Raw genomic sequence first — 20,036 nt, 5'->3', positions numbered from 1 at the left:
AAGAAATAAAACTGTTCCTCTGTGCAGTTAACATTACTGCCTACATAGAAAATCCCAAGGCATCTACAAAGAACACCTCCTTGAATTAGTGAGTTCTGCAAGACTGCAGGATGTAAGAAAAACATACCAAAAAACCCCAACTCTATTTCTTTTTTTTTTTTAAAGATTTATTTGTCCATTTTGAAAGAAAGAGGGAGAGAGAGCACACATGAGCTAGGGAGAGGGGCAGACTGAAAGAATCCCAAGCAGACTCCCTGCTGAGTGCAGAGTCAGTCACAGAACTCAATCCCATGACCCAGAGATCATGACTTGAGCCAAAATCAAGAGTTGGATGTTTAACTCACTGAGCCACACAGGCACCCCAATGCTATTTCTTTTCTTTTTTTTTTAAAGATTTTATTTATTTACTTGAGAAAGAGACAGAGAGAGCACAAGCAGGGGGAGGGGCAGAGGGAGAGAGAGAAGCAGGCTCCCCACTGAGCACAGAGCCCCACACAGGGCTCGATCTCAGGACCCAGAGATCACAGTCTGAGTCAAAGTCAGATGCTCAAATAACTGAGCCATCCAGGTGCCCTGGCCTAACTCTACTTCTATATAAAACTGTATTCTATTTATAAAGAGCACATGAAAACTAAAACAATACACTTATAACCACAAAAAAAAAAAGAAAGAAAGAAAAAAGAAACACCTGGGTGTAAACTCAACAAAACATGTACAGGACTCATATACAGAAAACTGTTAAGTGATGACAAAATAAATCAAAGAATACAAATAAATGAACAGACACACACTGTATTAGTTTGCTAGGGCTGCTGTAACAAAGTACCATAAACTGAGCAGCTTAAACAACAGAAATTCACTGTCTCACATTTCTGGAAGCTAGAAGTCTGAGATTAAGATGTTGGCAGAACCATGTTCCCTGTGAAGGTGCAAGAGAAGGATCTGCTCCTAGTCTCTCTCCTAGCTTCTGGTAGTTCCTTGGATTGTGACAGCATACATCCGATCTTCACTGCATTCTCCCTGTGCCTCTTCATATCATCTTCCCTCTGTGTGTCTGTCTGTGTCCAAATTTCCCTTTTCTAAGGACATCAGTCATATTGAATTAGGGCCTACTCCAGTACGACCTCATCTTAACTAATTACATTTGTAATGATCCTATTTCCAAATAAGGTCACATTTTGAGGTACCGGGGGTTAGAACTTCAACATACACATTTTAGGAGGACTCAGTTCAACAAGTAACAACACTGTTCGTGGGTTGAAGATTCAACATTAAAGTGCCAATTCTCCCCCAAATGATTTCCAGATTTAATGAAATTTCTCCCAAAACACAGCATGACTTTTAGTAGATAAAGATGAGTTTATTCTAAATTATATGGAAAAAAACAAAAGAACAGATTTTGAAAAAAAATTGGGAAGAATCATGCTATCCAATTTTAAGACTTACTATATAGCTAACAGTAATCAAAACAGTGTGGTTATCAGTGGAGAGACAGATACAAAAGATCAATAGAACATAATAGAGAAGGGGTGCCTGGGTGGCTCATTTGATTAAGCATCTGCCTTCAGCTGGGTTCATGATCCCAGGGTCCTGGGACTGAGCCCCACATTGGGCTTCCTGCTCAGCGGGGAGCTCCTTCTCCCTATCCTCTCCCCTTGCTTGGGCTCTCTCTCTGTCAAATAAATAAATAAAACCTTTAAAAAAATAAAAAAAAAAAGAATAGAGAACCCACCATAAGGATGAACAATTAATTTTTGAGAAAGGAGCAAAAGCAATTCAATGGTGAAAGGATATACAGTTATTTCAACAAATGGTGCTGAATAGTGGATACTTACAGACAAGAAAATGAACCATACCTTATACAGATTAACTCAGAAATGATGCATGGATTTAATGTAAAATATAAAAACTATAAAACTTCAGGGGCACTTGGGTGGCTCAGTTGGTTAAGCGACTGCCTTCGGCTTGGGTCATGACACCGGGGTCCTGGCATGGAGCCCCGCATTGGGCTCCATGCTCGGTGGGAAGCCTGCTTCTCCCTCTCTCTCTGCCTGCCTCTCTGCCTACCTGTTCTCTCTCTGTATCTTTCTGCCAAATAAATAAAATCTTAAAAAAAAAAAAGTTAAGGGGCGCCTGGTGGCTCAGTCGTTAAGCATCTGCTTTCGGCTCAAGTCATGCTTCTCCCTCTCCCACTCCCCCTGCTTGTGTTCCCTCTCTCGCTGGCTCTTTCTCTGTCAAATAAATAAATATTTTAAAAAATTAAAAGTTAAAAATGTTATTATATTCACATGTTGATGATGTATGTACATACATCATACATAAATGCATATGTATGTCTTAAGTCTCAAAACTTGCTTGGTACTTAGCAACACATAAAATACCAACCAATCCGATATTGTTATGTTACTATGTTAGTAAAACCTCCATCTGTGAATTATAGATGAATTATAAAATTGATTTGAGTGATTATTTTGTGCTGCCTGCAATGAGCCTAAACCTACAAGTTCATGCTCCTGCCACTTATCAGCTATAAGTACCCTGTGCTGTGTATCTCAGCTGGCAGCATTTACTGGCACTAAACAGATAGGCAGTTAAGTGCCTTATACACATTATCTCATTTAAACGTTCTGATAATTATTAATCACATTTTATAATACACATGAAGAAAATGAGACATTAAAATTAAGTAACTTGCCCAAGATCCCAGAGCTACAAAGACAGACCCAAGAGTCAAGACCCTGGCATTCCTATCTAGAGCCCTTGAACTTAACCAATTTTTTCCACATAACCTCTCTAAACCTCAGGTTTCTCCTCTGTAAAATGGTCTTAATAACATATAAATAGTAGTATATAAAATTGTTAGCATACAGGACCCAGTAAAAGCTTAAAAGGGAATTTAAGAGAGAGAGAGAGAGAGAAAAAAAAAGGAATTTGAGAAGAGTTGCAAGTTAACAGAGCTATAGCAGTCCTATATGGTGGGCCTAAGGAACCCTGCTGAATTTGAATGCCTTGTTCTCAACAAGTGAAAGTCAACTGGAATGATGTTATTAAAAAGCAAAACAAAGTACTGATGACTATTATGCTGGGTGAAGGAAACCAGACATAAAAAAGTAGATACTGTATGATTACATTTATATAAAACTCTAGAAAATGAAAACTAATCCACAGTGACAGAAAACAGATCAGTGGTTGCTTGGAGCAGGGAATGAAGAGGCGGATAGACTACAAGGCCATACAAGAAAGCTTTTGAGGTAATGGAAATGTTCTCTATTTTGATTGTGTTGATGGTTTCACGGTATATACATGTGTCAAAACAGTGAACATTTTAAATGGGTCAACTTTGTTGTACACTAAGTATACCTCAATAAAGCAGTTATATAAAAACAGAAATATTAGTATTTTTCAAATAAGCAAATTGCCTTGGTTTGAACTCTAACAATTTTTAACCTCAGCAAAATCAAAGTTAAAAGAGGGAGCCCGAATACTGTAAAGTTGAGAATATATCAGATAATACTATTAAAGCTCTATCAAACAGAAAAACAATTTGATTAAATTTTTAAAGATTCCCGCTGTGTACCTCCTTAAATAGTAATACTTTTTGTTCACTAAATCAAGACCAGGGTATAGGAAGTTTACAAACTGAAAAGTAACTTTCTAAAATTAAATTTCTGGTTTCTACAACAAAGGTGCTCTACACGGAAACTTCCATTCTTTGTTCAAATTCAAATCAACCAAGCCTTTGTGCTCCCATTCTCTTTCTTCTTTCAAATTTCCATTCCTGTTACCATAGGAACCTGATAGCTGACAAGCCTTCAAGCACAGCAACAGCCCAAGCTTAGCAAGGGGTATGAAAAGCGGACAGAGTCAAAGGCCAAAATTTGACTCATGAGAATCAGAATTCCAATCTTTGTCACTCTACAAAGGGTCTGGTAACCATAGAAACTGTACCCTACTGCGTTTGGGAATATTATGACTAAATTCACTAAATGTGAAACCAAATGTGGAATGGCCTTGAAAATTCAAAAAATTGTATTCATTCTATTTCAGATCCAAATTAGAATAAGAAGTTATTCAAAAACAACTTTTTAAGATAATTTCAAGTGATTTAAAAAAAACTCCTTTTCTGTAAAAATAAATTCTCAATAAGATCTAAAACTTTAAGAATTATTTTGTATTAAAAAATTCTAGGGTTGAAAAACACCTTTAATCCTACAGACTTTTCTTCTACAAATCTTAATTTAAAAAAAATGTCTTGAGATAGTGTACTAAATACTTTCCAACAATATTTCAGTAAATTGGTTTACAGAAATTTGCCATTATGAGAGGAACACGTTTATCTTCTTAAGTCAAAGGGGAATTCCCAGAGAAGCCCATAAAATTAGACTTTTAAGGAAGTTTTAGTATTTCAAACATCATGAACAGTTCTGAATTATGATCTCTCTCAAAAGATAAAACCTTACAAACAAAATTCTACCACACTTCTACTGCAAATAAGTATTTTAAAGGTATTCCTTTAAAGTGATTTGTCACACAAGAAAATCAAAGAAAAAATTTAAAGCTATTTATTTCCTTAAAGTCAGAAATAACTAAATGCTATTAATCCTCCACTGCTTGTATGTACATTTTTCAATTTAGAAGATTCTTAATTCCTGACTGGTTTCCCTGTCACACAATAGACTTCTCAAGCCACTTCACTAGATGGTTGTTTGCTTCAGGAAAACCACCTTTTTAATAGTAAACCCAAACAAAAGACAATAAGGGAAGTAAATCTGATAATGCATGTATTCTGACGATATAAACCATGAATTGCAATCAAATTTCATTTTCTAAAAAGCCTACCCACAAAATGTTAATAATTACTACTACATAGGAGTATATTACACTATTCTCTTACAAAAGACAAAAAAAAAATCTTTCAAGACCCATTCAAATACTCTCTACAACTGATCCCTTTAGTAGAAGATCCTTCTCTCTTTTAAATCCCCTTAGCACTTTATGCCTTTTTTTTGTGGCATTTACCAAGTTCTTCCTTGTGTTTCAGTCGCTGAATCAAAATATATTTAATAAATACTAACTCCTGGGCACTGTAACTGAGAACTAAACAAAAAAGAATGATTATTAAAAATAAAGTTTCTGCACTAATTTTACTATTTTAAAAGCATGTGTTTCTTACAGAAAAAAAAAACAAACATTAATAAGACACAGAAAACATAAATTGTGCTAATTCAGGAAAACCACTGTTGGCCTTGATGAAAATCCTTCCAGATCACTTACTCTACATAAACACACACATATACATTTTTTAACAAAAACAGGGTGATACCATAAATAATGTTATCCACTCCTTTTTTTTCCTATTTAATAATGGATCAAGTATAACCATTACAATTTGGACAAAGATCAAGAAGAGAATATTTAAGGTAGAAAGAACATTAAAGACTTGGAGATGGGAAAGATGGGTTGCTCTGTTCTTTTGCTTAATTACACCACTTATAGTACAAACACACAATGCCCAAAGCTCTGAGTCACTTTGATTAGCTACTCCCCACCCCTCAAAAGGCAAAGTAAAATACGAGTGTTCATAGTTACATGGTACCTTTGGTATTGGGATTACCATCCCCATCAAGCACACTTCTTATTCACAACCAAAGGAGATTAAGTGCTCAGGTATAATATAAACATGACCAAGACTACTATTATCTCTTACGGGACTTAGTTTATAAAGTTTGTTAATTAATTCAAACATTTTATTTTTTAGCAGTTTATTTAGAGTTCCTATGTGTGAGGCACTGTGTTGAGTGTTGGGCATATGAAGATGAATAAGGACAAGCCTTGATTTCAAAAGAAAAAGACTGAAAACAACCCAAATGTCCATCAATAGTAATTGGATTAAAAAAAAAAAATGAGGGCAACTTAACACCCACTAGGATGACTATTAAAAAAAAAAGAAAAGAAAAACAAAACCAGAAAATAACAAGCGTTGACAAGGATGTGGCGAAATTGGGATGTTTGTGGCACTGTTGATGGGAATGTAAAATGGAGCAGCTGCTATGGAAAACAGTATGGTGGTTCCTCAAAAAATTAAACATAGGATTATCATATGTCCCAGCAATTCCACTTCTGGGTATATATATCCCCAAAAATTGAAAGCAGGGACTAAAACAGGTATTTTACACCCATGTTCATAGCAGCATTATTCATAATAGCCAAAAGGTAGAATCAAATCAAGTGTTTGATGGATGAGTGGATAAACAAAGTGTGGTATACACATACAATGGAATATTATTTGGCTTTAAACAGGAAGGAAATTCTGGCATATGCTACATGGATAAACCTTGAAGACATTACGTTAAGTGAAATAAGCCAGTCACAAAAGGACAAATATTGTATGATTCCTCTTATATTAGGTACCAAGAGTAGTTAAATTCAGAGAGAAAGAAAAATGGTGGTTGCCAGGGGCTTGGAGGAGGGGAGAATGGGGAGTTACTGTTTACTTGGTACAGTTTCAGTTTTGTTAGATTAAAAGTGCTAGAGATGAATAGTGGTGATGATTGCATAACAAGATGAATATACTTAATGCCATTGAACTATACACCTAAAAATAAAAGGGTTGGAATGGTGAAGTCTGTATTCTAAAAATTTCTATTTCTAAAAGTCATTTCTAAAAAAATGTTTAATGAGCAATATCTATAAATACTACTATAGAATATCCATGATATATTGTTAAATGAAAAAAGATAGAAGAAACATAATATGACGCTATATCAAAGAAAGGTGAAAGAATATACATGGACAGATATTACATAAACATTTTATATAAATTTTATGTTGTATTTACAACTCTTTAATGGAAGAATAAACAAAAAACTTTAAATGACTATGTTTAAGAGGAAGGAAAGAACAAGGTAGAAGGGAAAGGGCCAGAAACTAGACTTCTCTGAATATATCTTGTTCTATCTACAAAGATTTAAAACACAATTAGTTAGAAAGAAAGTTAAACCAAAAAAAATTTTTTAAATCATTCCTCAAAAAATGAAACATATGAATCTAAATGTGTATTGAGTTTAACCACACAGAAATATTTAACTTTAAAATACAGTAATTTGGGGGTGCCTGGATGGCTCAGTCATTAAGCGTCTGGTTTCGGCTCAGGTCATGATCCCAGGGTTCTGGGATGGAGCCCCACATCAGGCTCCCGGCTCAGCGGGAAGCCTGCTTCTCCCTCTCCCACTCCCCCTGCTTGTGTTCCTGCTCTTGCTATCTCTCTCTCTGTCAAATAAATAAATAAAAATCTTAAAAAAATAAAATAAAATACAGTAATTTGACTGTATGTCCTTGGTGAGTTATATCCCTAAGGACAAAAAGAAGTACAAAAAAAAAAAAAAAATCAAACTGCTTTCAGTAATCATATTGTTAGTAATGTTATTATTCTTAAATTATATAATGTATATGTATACAAAGCTTTAGTATAAGAAAAAAGAGAAACAAGATTTTAAAATGTTAAATAAAAACTCTGCAATATTATTCGAATTGAAAGTATCAGTATAAACTCATGATGTACTTTCCTTAAAAAAAAAAGTTTCCTAGCTTTGTCCACAAATAGGCCTAAAAATGATTAAAGTAGTATCAATAGTTTGTATAAGAAAGACAGGATAAATACTTGATCATTCTCCTGTATTTATTAGTTTTTAAGATAATGAATTCATTCCCAAACATCCTTCAAAGGTGACCAATGAAGTCTTTTTTTTTTCCCTAAGTATCATTATAAACTCATGGATTTAACATATTTGATATGTTTCAATCCATTGCGGTTATTATTCTTCCTACTGGGGCTCTAACTATACTGTCTTTGGTAGTGGGAGCCTCTTCAAGGTAGCTCCTGGTTTTTGACACTACCCTAGTAGCCTGTCATAGCTTCCTTGCTTTCTGGTATGATCCAGAGAAACTCTTTCCTTAAAATTCTGCCTCAGGGGTGCCTGGGTGGCTCAGTCATTAAGCTTCTGCCTTTAGCTCAGGTCATGAACTCAGGGTCCTGGGATTGAGCCCTGCATGGGGCTCCCTGCTCAGCGGGAAGCCTGCTTCTCCCTCTCCCACTCCCCCTGCTTGTGTTCCTGCTCCTGCTATGTCTCTCTCTGTCAAATAAATAAATAAAATCTTTAAAAAAAAAAAAAGTTTTAAAAGAAAAAAAAAAGAATTCTGCCTCAAACTTTGAATCAGATTTCTTTAGAGAGCACTGGTTCTGTTTAGTTGGAAATGATATTTGGAGACCACTATCTGAGTGTCTTTCTTATACAAACTGTAAATGAGAGTAACTTTGTAGCCCAATAGTCAATAAGAGGAAATTTCTGTTTATAAAAGCATTCCAGCTAAGAAATGAAGAATGCAGAATTAGAGTATCACCATTTTGCCAAACTTTAATGATATTATCAATCTAGCAGATGATCATGAATGGATGCCAAAATTACAAAGAGTGACAACCAGATATTACATGCCTATGTAGTTTTCTTTTTTTTTTAATTTTTTATTTATTTATTTCAGAGAGAGAGAGAATGAGAGATAGAAAGCACGAGAGGGAAGAGGGTCAGAGGGAGAAGCAGACTCCCCACCAAGCAGGAAGCCCGATGTGGGACTCGATCCCAGGACTCCAGGATCATGACCTGAGCCGAAGGCAGTCGCTTAACCAACTGAGCCACCCAGGCGCCCTGTAGTTTTCTTTAAAAAAATCAAAAAAGGAGACAGAGGAACATGGTAAACAAGACCACAGGGATGCAATCAGCAAAACAGATTATGGAAAACTACAGAGCAAACATATTACAAGAGAAAAGGAGAGAAGAAAGGGAAGGAGAAATTATACATTAAAAGAAACTTGAGTGATATATCAGTTGAATGCAATATATGAATCCTAATTTGAAAAGCCAACTATAAAAAAATTGTGAAATGATCAGAGTAATTTGAATTAACTGGAGAGTTGATGGTATGGAGGAAGTGATAAAGATGGTACTTATACATTCTGAAAGAGTTCTTACTTTTTAGAGATATATACAGAAATATTTATAGATGAAACTATGGTGTTTGAGATTTGCTTCAAAGTAACCAGTTGGATATACAGTCATAAATGAAACAAAACTAGCTGTGAGTTGATAATTTTTGAAGCTGGATGATAGGTAATGGGTATATGGTGTCCATTATGCTCTTATAGTTCTATGAAACTGAAATTATCTATAATAAAAAGGTGTTTTTTCAAAGATACAAATGTAGGGACCCGAAGGGGTACGTGTACCCCAGTGTTTATAGCAGCAATGTCCACAATAGCCAAACTGTGGAAAGAGCCAAGATGCCCATCGACAGATGAATGGATAAAGAAGATGTGGTATATATACACAATGGAATATTATGCAGCCATCAAAAGGAATGAGATCTTGCCATTTGCAACGACGTGGATGGAACTGGAGGGTGTTATGCTGAGTGAAATAAGTCAATCAGAGAAAGACATGTATCACATGACCTCACTGATATGAGGAATTCTTAATCTCAGGAAACAAACTGAGTGTTACTGGAGTGGTTGGGGGTGGGAGGGATGGGGTGGCTGGGTGATAGACATTGGGGAGGGTATGTGCTACGGTGAGCACTGTGAATTGTGCAAGACTGTTGAATCACAGATCTGTACTTCTGAAACAAATAACGCAACATATTTTAAGAAAAAAGAAAAAGAAGAAGATAACAGGAGAGGAAGAAAAGGGGAGTATGTCAGAGGGGGAGACGAACCATGAGAGATGATGGACTCTGAAAAACAAACTGAGGGTTCTAGAGGGGAGGGGGGGAGGGGGATGGGTTAGCCTGGTGATGGGTATTGAGGAGGGCACGTTCTGCATGGAGCACTGGGTGTTATGAACAAACAATGAATCATGGAACACTGCATCAAAAACTAATGATGTAATATATGGTGATTAACATAACAATAAAAAATTTTTTAAAAAGGTGTTTTTTTTTTTAAGTTACAGTTTGGGTTTGGATAACAGGAAGACTGGTTCAAATGTGCTTTGTTCTTAATGAATCATAAAAGATACCAGGATACTGAGCTTTTAGGTTCTGCGTTCCCTGAAGGATGTATCCCGCTGCCAGCTTTCCATGCTACAGAAAATCTTTAATGAGGATGACAAAAGAAAACAAGAAATGGAGGCAAACACAAACAATCCCAAGAGTTTTTTCCTCTGATTATCCTAGAGCAGTCTAGTTTCTTAAAAAAAAAGAGTAGGGGCATCTGGGTGGCTCGGTCAGTTAAGTGACTCCTGATTTCGGCTCAGGTCATGATCTCAGGGTAATGGGATCGGGCCCTGCATCAGGCACTACACTGGGTGGCCATGGAGCCTGCTTAAGATTCTTTCTCTCTCCCTCTGCCCACCCCCACGTCCAACTCGAGTGTGTGGGCTCCCTCTCTCTCATTCTTAAAAAAAAAAGAGTAGACAAGTGATCATCATCATAAAGAGATGATTGCTTGTTCCACACACTAACTAAAGTTAAACAGGGTGACAGGCAACAAGGACTAAGGACTACTGCTTTGCATTCACACAGCACTTTAACTTTTCAAAGTTTTTAAATTTACATACCATTTATATCATTTGACCTTTCTTAAAAAGATTTATTTATTTGTCAGAGAGAGAGAGAGAGCACAAGCAGGGGGAGTGGCAGGGAGAGGGAGAAGCAGGCTCCCTGCTGAGCAGGGAGCCCAATGTGGGGCTTGATCCCAGGACCCTGGGATCATGACCTGAGCTGAAAGCAGACGCTTAACCAACTGAGCCACCCAGGCATCCCACATCATTTGATCTTAACAACCTTATAAAATGGATAGGGAAAAAAATTTACTTCCTAGAGGAAACCAACATAAAGAAGTTACAAAACTAGTTAGTGGCAAAATACAAATTTCCTGTCCCCATTTCAGTGCTTTTTTCACTAAATTGTCTCCTTCCTATTCAACTGTATTTAATTATCCAGCATAGGGGGAAAGGCTGTTCAGATCTCTTTCATTACTACTGCAGTCATAAATACCTAATAATGTGTGGTTGGTAAAGACAGTTACTAACAATTTGTTGTCCATGCTGGACAGCTCCCAAAAATTTACTTAGCAATTTGGACAGCTCAAAATGGTTTAGGAAACTCAGGAATGAGATTTTTTTTTTTTCGATCAAAAGCCACTGATAGGGGAAAAGATACCAAGTTAAGAACTCATAAAAATTTAGTTGTGTGTTTGTGTATAGATGACTACGTTTTAGAAGGGACAGATAGAGAAATAATAAACATATTAGCAAAGATCTTTTCTTTCCAACTTAATGACTTGACACATTATTTCATTTATTTAAACATGTCCCAATTTCAATGAAAGTACAAAGAATCTTATACCTACAATGAAAGAACAGCAAACTGACTGTAAACAATCATATTTGAAATAACCCAGATTCTGTACTTTCTCTCATCTGTGGTATCCTAGCTCACTGCCATATACTATTCTATTACAGGCACTCATTATGATTCACCAAATCAGTACAGGAGTGAACCCAAGGCAGACTTGACATACAGGCCAGGAGAAAGATGCTAGCCCTAAGAAATTATCTTTCAATTCACCCTGTCCCACAGTGAACACTCAAAAATGTGCTTCAATTGTTTGCTCCAATTACTTGCTCCTGGTAAAAGTTGATAGATACATTCCAAGATCAGAGACAGAAGGTATCATTAGCAGATTCGAGCCCTTGTAAGAACCCGAGAATCTACTTCCATCTGGAAGGGTAGAAACTGCTGAGTTTCCATGCCCTTTGCCATTACAGAAACTTTACACTCTCAAACTGTCTGACAATTCTGTCAGTGGTGTCAGTGTCTTGATATGACAACCATGCAACAAACAACTATCTGCAACATTATTTACTTCAAAGAACTAGAGCTTTCTCTTAGAAGATATTGCCCACTTTGGTGCTCTCCCCAGAATGCATGGAATTTAAACAGAAGCAATCTTATTGCCAATAAAATATCTAGACTGCATAGGCAACTCTGGGAAGAGGGCAGTGATAGCTTACTATGCCATTATTATGAATGTCCCAAGAGCCTACATCTGGAATGCAAGGTCACTTGGAACAAATACATTATCCTTCTAGTACTTTCTCTTTAGGATCATTTAGAAATGATATTTGGAATAGAATTAACATTTGAAATTAACCTCCTGTGTGCCATACACTTTGCTAGCTACTTTATAAGTTTAATCCTAACAGCCCTTCAAGGTTTTTTGTTATTTACTGCCTTTTCACAAATGAAGAAACCAAGGCTAAGGGACTTGTTAAGTGACTTGTTCGAAGTCCAAAGCTACTACAAAGCAGAGACAAAAATTGAACACAAATCAGTTCAAATATCTTGATGACTTGCATCTTAGTACCCTATTTGCTTTTTAAAGGAGTTATACTGACTTAATGATACTAAAAACAAAGGTATTCCTACTCCAATTTTTTTTTGTAAGAGAATTGATGGGTTTAATACACAGTAAGGACTACTATGTCCAGAACCAAATTCATGTATTAAACCAATACCCATTTTCATAACCTAATCTGATAGTCTATACCAAGTCTCTCTTTACCATTAGACCTTATATAGAGTCAGAAGAGCAGAAAATGTTTTGTTCAACCTCTATAATATTTTCATATATTTGGAATATATAAGATGCCCTCCACATTTCAAAATCTATAAACAATAATCTTTCTACAAATTTTCCTAGACAAATTGAGGTAGTCTAGTTGGAACTAATGAGTCTTTGGGTTTTACCATAAAATGAAGCTTTCCAAAACATGTAGGCTTCAATGTGCTGAAAGCACTATAACAATAGATTACAGACTAAACTACAAAACATTCTCTGTATATTAGCTCCACTTTACAAGCAAAGAAACTATGGTAAGAAAGCTCACATAATTTACTCAAAGTAATAAAACTAGAAAATGGTAGAGCTAGAATTCAAACCCAGGTTTGTATAACTCCAAAGCCTATGCTCTCTATTGCCACCACCTGCTGCCTCCTAGTTCCTATCCTGTAAACATATTATCCTTGTTCAGAATTCTAAAACCCTTATAGAAATGCATGCATACTTATTTAAACCTATTAACTATATTCATTAATTTGTCATAGTTTCTAAAGTAAAATTATTAAAAAGTTACCTGAAGAATTACCATTAGAAAAATTCAGGTAAGGCAACACATTTTCATAAAATTTGGAGAGGTCAAGAACAGATAATTTATACAACCAAAACTTTTTCTTCATCAGGAGTTATAATTCTTAAATTCATGTGATGGTAATTTGAGAAAAATTTTTTAAGATTTTAAGAAAATTCAAATACCATAAACCACCAGCCTATAGGCTGAACAAAGAACTTATTTTACAAGATCATATTACCTTCAATACTTAAGGACCGAACTGTGACTATTATTATATTCTATTCTGTATCTGAGATTTTATTAACAGCCAAACAGAAAAAATGTAATCATATCATAACATGGACAATTTTAAACTTCTGAATGGCTATTATCTCCCATGTTCCAGGGTTTCATATTTCTTTATAAAAGCATATCTAAAAATAGGTCAAGAGTAACACTCCCCAAACATCAATTCTTCAAACTATTAGAGCTTGAACCTAAATATATAACTTCTTAATGTACAAGATATAGTTAAAAATAACATTCTTCTGCTGTTTTTTTTAATGAGACACATTCATTAGATTAGTTAATAAGACAATATAAGAATCATCGTCTAAGATACGTCAAATAATAGATCAAGTCTTACCTCCATTGCTAAAGCTGCTGTCTGTTGGTCATAGTGATTCAGAAGATTAGGCATGAAGGTAGTATTATAAGGCAAATCTTGGCACATCCTCAAGGTAATAGGTTCACAAGAAAACAAACTGTGCCCACCTATATGTCCCACAAACATAGTCAAGGGCCAAAAGTAGAAGACGATCCAACTCATAGCCATCCTTCCTGGATCTGAATGAGATTTGGATGATCAGGCCTACTCAATATGTATTTTAGATCTTTATACACCTGCAGGTCTCAGCTTGAAAGTATTTCTTCTATATCTTACTGTTAAGTTCTTCAAACAGTTAAATACTCTTTGCACCGTCAGAGGTTTGTTAGCTTGGTCTCACAAAAGGCATTTGTTTTTGGTTTCACAATACGGGAAAATGACATCATCTTGTCTCTTCTTTTCATTTTATTACATAGGGCACATTTGGCCAACATATCAAGCTGATCAACCACATTCCCAAACAATAGATTCCATCTTAGGAGAAGAGCTATTTCTTCCTTTGATTGAAATATCTGAAAAGTACTTTTTTTAATGGGAAATATCAGTAATTTCCTCTCAAAATATTGTAGTCTTGATACTAAAGTCTTTGATGAGTTCCGTAAAGTTGTAGGATACAAAATCAATATACAAAAATCAGTTGTGTTCCCATACACCAACAACGAACTATGAGAAAGAGAAATAAAGAAAACAATCTTTGATGAGAGATATCATACTGACCTCATAGATAAAATACATGGGTATTTCAGAGACATAGTATAGTTTTTCTACTTTATCATTTATGCTATAGATATACTAAAACAATCCTTAACCAGAATTTAAAGGCAAATTTTCTTCCTTCAATTGTTTATATAACATATGGTTTAATTTCTTATCTAGAATGGCAGTTTTCATTTGTCACAAGATATAACTGATCCATTTTGAAAAGTTCTTATGCTGTTGTACTAAATTTAAATATCTGCCATACCTAGACAAATGAATAAAATCTTTAAATATCTGCCATATTTATAACCAAAACTATTGAATTTAAAACTTATATGTATTTTAATCATTAATAGTGCATTTTTACATTAATTGACTTGGCAGAAGGTATCTGTGAAAACAGTGAAATATAAATAAATTGAAAGATATGAATTTAAGTCCCTTATTAGTTGTGTAAGTGTAAACATATCATTTAACTTCTCTAAACTCAGAATTTTTCCTCCTGAAAATACTCTCTCTTACACGGATGCTATCTGAGTCAATTATGAGATAATATATGTAAAAGTACTTTATAAAATGGTAAAGCAGCATCAAACATTAGGTAATTTTATTACTAAATTACAGTTATACAAGGGCTATCTCCATCAACCAATACTGAACTGGCAAATAGAAGGTTCTAAAAGTACTACCAAGAAATTTTTCCAACATTACATCATTTTAGATAGTGCAAAAATGGTATCATAGATGTAGAAATATTTGTCTAACAAATGTTTCATTGCACAGCCAGGCTGCAGAGAATAAAAAAACCCTAAAAAAAAAAAAAATCACAGCAGGAATAGGGATGATTCCCAGTACAGTTTCCACTAAGCTTTAGATTCTTTTGACTTGCCCCTACTTTTCCAGGGGCAAGAATACATATCTTATTTGGGGCTGAGAGGGTGTGGGCAGAATGAAAGGTAGGTCTGGAAGGAAAAAGCATTTACTAAGCTATCATACTTTCATTCGGCTTAATAATGATGTTAAATTTAATTTCATTTTGTTTTATATACATTAGTTATTTCTGTGTTTGCTGTGGACAGCCTATGTTCAAAAAAACATGAGTTCAGGTTCAGAAACTCTCAGAGACCCAAGTTAATAGGACAACTTAAATACCAAAGCCCATGATGGCTCAGACCTTGAGACCCGGACTGGTTTCACTGAAGCAGGGAAAGAAACTGTTCTTTGTTCACTATCAATGCCTGGGAACTCTGCATCCGAAGCTTTAGTTACTAAGTAGAAAAAATTATTTGGAGAAAATAAAGCAGTGGCTGAATCTTTCCAATTTCTTCCTCTAGTACATGGTATTGAGTGGTGGAAGGGAAAAGGAAAGTCTATGAATTAGGAATACTAAGAATTAGGAATACTAAAGTTAGGAGCAATCTCTGCCCCAAATGACTATTCTCTCTATGCAAAATCTCTAAGTCAGAGATCTTTGTGACAGCTTCCTGGCCTGCCATATTTTTTTCCTCCTTCAAGCTGGCCCCAGAAATGTGAGGTCTGGCTATAGAAAACTCGTAGTAAACACAGTCGTTCATATTTAAGCTTAATTACGTGCAACACAGTAACAATTATGCATATCATTAAATATGTGTCAAATAACTACTGAAAGCTTTATTTGGTTACAGTATTAAAATATCCATATAAGTTTATCTTTGTAGTTTATTGTTTATGCTGCATGTTCATCTGCTTGCAACTAAAAAAAAAAACTAAAGAGAACATTGCTCCTTTTTTGACTATATACATAGTAATACCAATAATTTTTCAAATTTCATTTAGACTATTTTTTTTTAAGATTTTATTTATTTATTTGACAGAGAGAGAGAGTGCACAAGCAGGGGGAGTGGAAGAGGGAGAAGCAGGCTCTCTGTTGAGCAGGGAGCCCAGTGCGGGGTTTGATCCTGAGATCATGACCTGAGCCAAAGGCAGATGCTTAATGGACTGATCTACCCAGGTGCCCCTAAACTAATTTTTCAAACAGGTGCTTCAAATTTGTGGGTTCAAGGAAGACTACCATATAAAAGAAGGAATGAGAAATACCTCATTGGGTTTTTAAAACTAGAGGACACCCCCTTATACTTCTACCTACTTTATTTTACCTGATTTCCTCTAAATTATTCCTTTTGCCTCATGTACAAGTGAAGCTTCCCACTGTCTTATAAAAGTTTCCTTTATGTAATACAACACCCAAATTACCATATATCAAAACACTTCTGTAAAATCTATTGTTAGGCTGGAGTAAGATGAAAATCTTAATATTTTAAGACTGTAGTTTATGGGGCGCCTGGGTGGCTCAGTTGGTTAAGCGACTGCCTTCGGCTCAGGTCATGATCCTAGAGTCCCGGGATCGAGTCCCGCATCGGGCTCCCTGCTCGACAGGGAGTCTGCTTCTCCCTCTGACCCTCTTCCCTCTCGTGCTCTCTGTCTCTCATTTTCTCTCTCAAATAAATAAAATCTTTAAAAAATAAAAAAAAATTAAAAAAGACTGTAGTTTGATTATTGAAATAAAAAGTGAATTCAGTAAGACAAAAAGAAAATAAGGCACTAAAAATCTTAAAACAATTTATATTTCCTCCAAATAAGAGGTTCTCCAATTTTAATGTGTGGTAGATTCATGGTTCCCCTTAGAAGTCTAGAAATCTGAATCTCTGGAGAACGAACTACATTCTAACAGTCACCTCAGGTACTGTTACAAATGGTCCATAAGTCACGTTTTGAGAAATTCTACCCTAAAATAAAGTAATTTAAAAGAGTACAGGTATAGGGGCGCCTGGGTGGCTCAGTCATTAAGTGTCTGCCTTTGGCTCAGGTCATGGTCCCAGGGTCCTGGGATCAAGCCCCACATCAGGCTCCCTGCTCAGCGGGAAGCCTGCTTCTCCCTCTCCCACTCCCCCTGCTTGTGTTCCCTCTCTAGCTGTCTCTCTCTGTCAAATAAATAAATAAATTCTTTAAAAAAAAAAAGAGTACAGGTACATTTAAATATAATTTTATGCTTAGAGAAAGTAATACCTAAAACAAATTTAAAAAATAAAAGCAGATAAAGAATAACACTTTAATAGAAAAATGGGAAAAGGACATAAATTTATGAATGAACAAATAACCAACAAACACACGAAGATATTTGACTTTACTAATAATAAAAAAAAATGCAAATATGAGAGAACATTTTTGCCAGACAGGCAGAAATAACAATGAAAGAACACAGTATGGGAGAGGATGCAGAAAAAAGAACAATTTCAACATTCCAACAATTAGAAATACTACTGTAAACCGCTTGGTATTTTAAAAACGGCTACTTACCTCAAAAACCCTTAAAATGTGCAAAATTTGATGCAACAAATCTATAATTTATTCTAAGTAAGCACACAAGTACACATGATGCATAACCAATATATGTGAGAGTAACACTGTTTATAAAATAAAAAACTAGAAATAACTGAAAAGTCTACCAATAAGGGATTCATTAAAAAAAAAACTATGGTACAACCACATGGTGGAATATTATATAGTCACTAAAAATGATGAGCAAGATCTCTATTTACTGACATGGTAAGATGTAACAATATAGTAAGTAAAAAATAAAATTAAAACAATTTTCTAAACAGCATACATATCCCATTTCTGTCAAAAAACATATGCACAGAATAAAACTATTTCAATTGCTTAAATATATTATAAATGCTCTGAGATTTTATAAAAGAACCTACGGTACGTTATTCTGTGTATTGGAATAATTAACTCTGATAAACCTCCCAATGTGTGCTGACTAGCTAACAAGATTAAATACTAGTTGAATCACTGATTTATTGGCTGCTAATCAAGCAACAAGCCAAGGGACACTCTAATGCCCTATTGCAGGCAGTAAGAAAAGGAAAAAAATGATGATCAATTATTGTAGTTTGAGTAAAAACTGATTTTCAGTATTGATAAAAATCAGATCACCGATCAGCTGAATCAAATAGTAGGCACATTTTAAAAGAACTTTTGATAGATATTCCAAATTGCTCTTCAATAACAATGAGATACCACGTCTAAACAGGATTGTGTGGGTAGCAAAAGTCATTTTTCCTAAGGTAGGGTCATCTATGGAAAAGCTGTAAGTTGAAGTTCCAGACCTGCAGGAAATGGAGAAGATCCTGGACCCAAAGAGGTCCTGCCAAAATACAGCAACTCATTAAACAAAGGTTAACAGTCATTTTGGCATTCTTACTGATATTGTTTACTATCGGAATCTGCAGTATCTCAAATAAATAAAGGGACCTGCTGAGTGAACATAACTGGAGCAAACAGCTTCAGGGACCAGGGGCCATCAAAAAGTGAGTGATGTGGCAACAGCTGTTCATGTCCTACCTGCGGGAAGAGAGGCACACTCACTTCTCCATAGAGCAATGTAAGATACATGGAAAACTGATTAAGTTGCCTGATTATCATTCCATCAGAAAACAAAAGGACATCTCATTTTTATAAATGTGTAATATCAGGAATCTGATACTCCCTAATTACCAGTTAAACTGTAAAAGCCCTTAAAATAAAATAAGCTGAGTATTTGTCCTGAACAGCAGCAATAAAGGGGTAGGAGATTCAATTTTGGAAGACTGCCTTTCCAGGCTGGCTGCGAAACCAGACCCAAAGAACTTAGGTGGGAAAAGCAGGAGGTGGCAACTGTGAAGAGGAAAGCAGGCTGAATCCTGAAGAAATACTGACAAAGTAGGTCCTGAGGGATGTGAAGAGGGTCCTGCAAAACATTAGGTTCAGTAATTCTATTCCAATTCATACTTTTTGTACAGAAAATGATCCATTTCATTATTCTCGGTTTAGATTTAATTTTCTGGACCCCTTATAAATATAAACAACATTTTGCATCTCCAATTCAGAAATACTATCCGAAGGCTGCCTCACACACAGTGGCTACAGTTGGAACAGGGGCGATATTCTTTGTCTTCTTTCAGTTTTCCAAGAACGCACTGCAAGGATTAGCAATGACTACCTCTAAATAACGAAGTTTCTCCTTTAAGGGAAATTACTGTATTGTAAGAGAAACAAAATAGACTCAGAGCATATTCACTGTGCTAAGTATTACTTTCCTTTTCCTAAAATCCACGCGTCCTCTGGCCTTTTGTTTTCCACATCTTATTATTTAAAAATGAATTCATTCTCAAAATTTTGTTTCCTGGTTGTTAAGTTTATATAGCTTCATATTTATTTATTTTTTTTTTAAGATTTTATTTATTTATTTGAGAGAGAGAGAGAGAGAGAGAGCATGAGAGGGGGGAGGATCAGAGGGAGAAGCAGACTCCCCGCTGAGCAGGGAGCCCGATGTGGGACTCGATCCCGGGACTCCAGGATCATGATCTGAGCCAAAGGCAGTCGCTTAACCAACTGAGCCACCCAGGTGCCCTATAGCTTCATATTTAATTCATAGGGCTTAGATTCCTATTAATCTCTGAATGAGGATCCCTTTTCTGCTCTAT

General features: G+C 35.5%; 1 protein-coding gene across 4 annotated transcripts in view; it reads right to left on the bottom strand.

The window, feature by feature from the left end:
• The window catches only part of FZD3 (frizzled class receptor 3), an 87,231-nt gene extending 73,233 nt beyond the window's left edge, over window positions 1-13,998 (bottom strand). For 3 of the 4 annotated variants that reach the window (XM_088021438.1, XM_028114386.2, XM_088021439.1), the window contains exon 1: window positions 13,810-13,998. In XM_088021438.1, coding sequence (XP_087877564.1) covers window positions 13,810-13,998 — 189 coding nt within the window. Of the gene's footprint in view, window positions 1-10,287; window positions 10,290-13,809 lie in introns of all 4 variants that reach the window. The other variant, XM_088021437.1, reaches the window with a different exon arrangement.
• Between the last annotated feature and the right edge of the window lie 6,038 nt (window positions 13,999-20,036).

Source organism: Eumetopias jubatus, unplaced genomic scaffold (genome assembly GCF_037043125.1).
Source record: "Eumetopias jubatus isolate StellerSeaLion01/CBP00866 unplaced genomic scaffold, mEumJub1_p1.0 scaffold_2, whole genome shotgun sequence".
NCBI classification, from domain to species: domain Eukaryota; kingdom Metazoa; phylum Chordata; class Mammalia; order Carnivora; family Otariidae; genus Eumetopias; species Eumetopias jubatus.
This window is presented reverse-complemented; position numbering and strand designations above follow the sequence as displayed.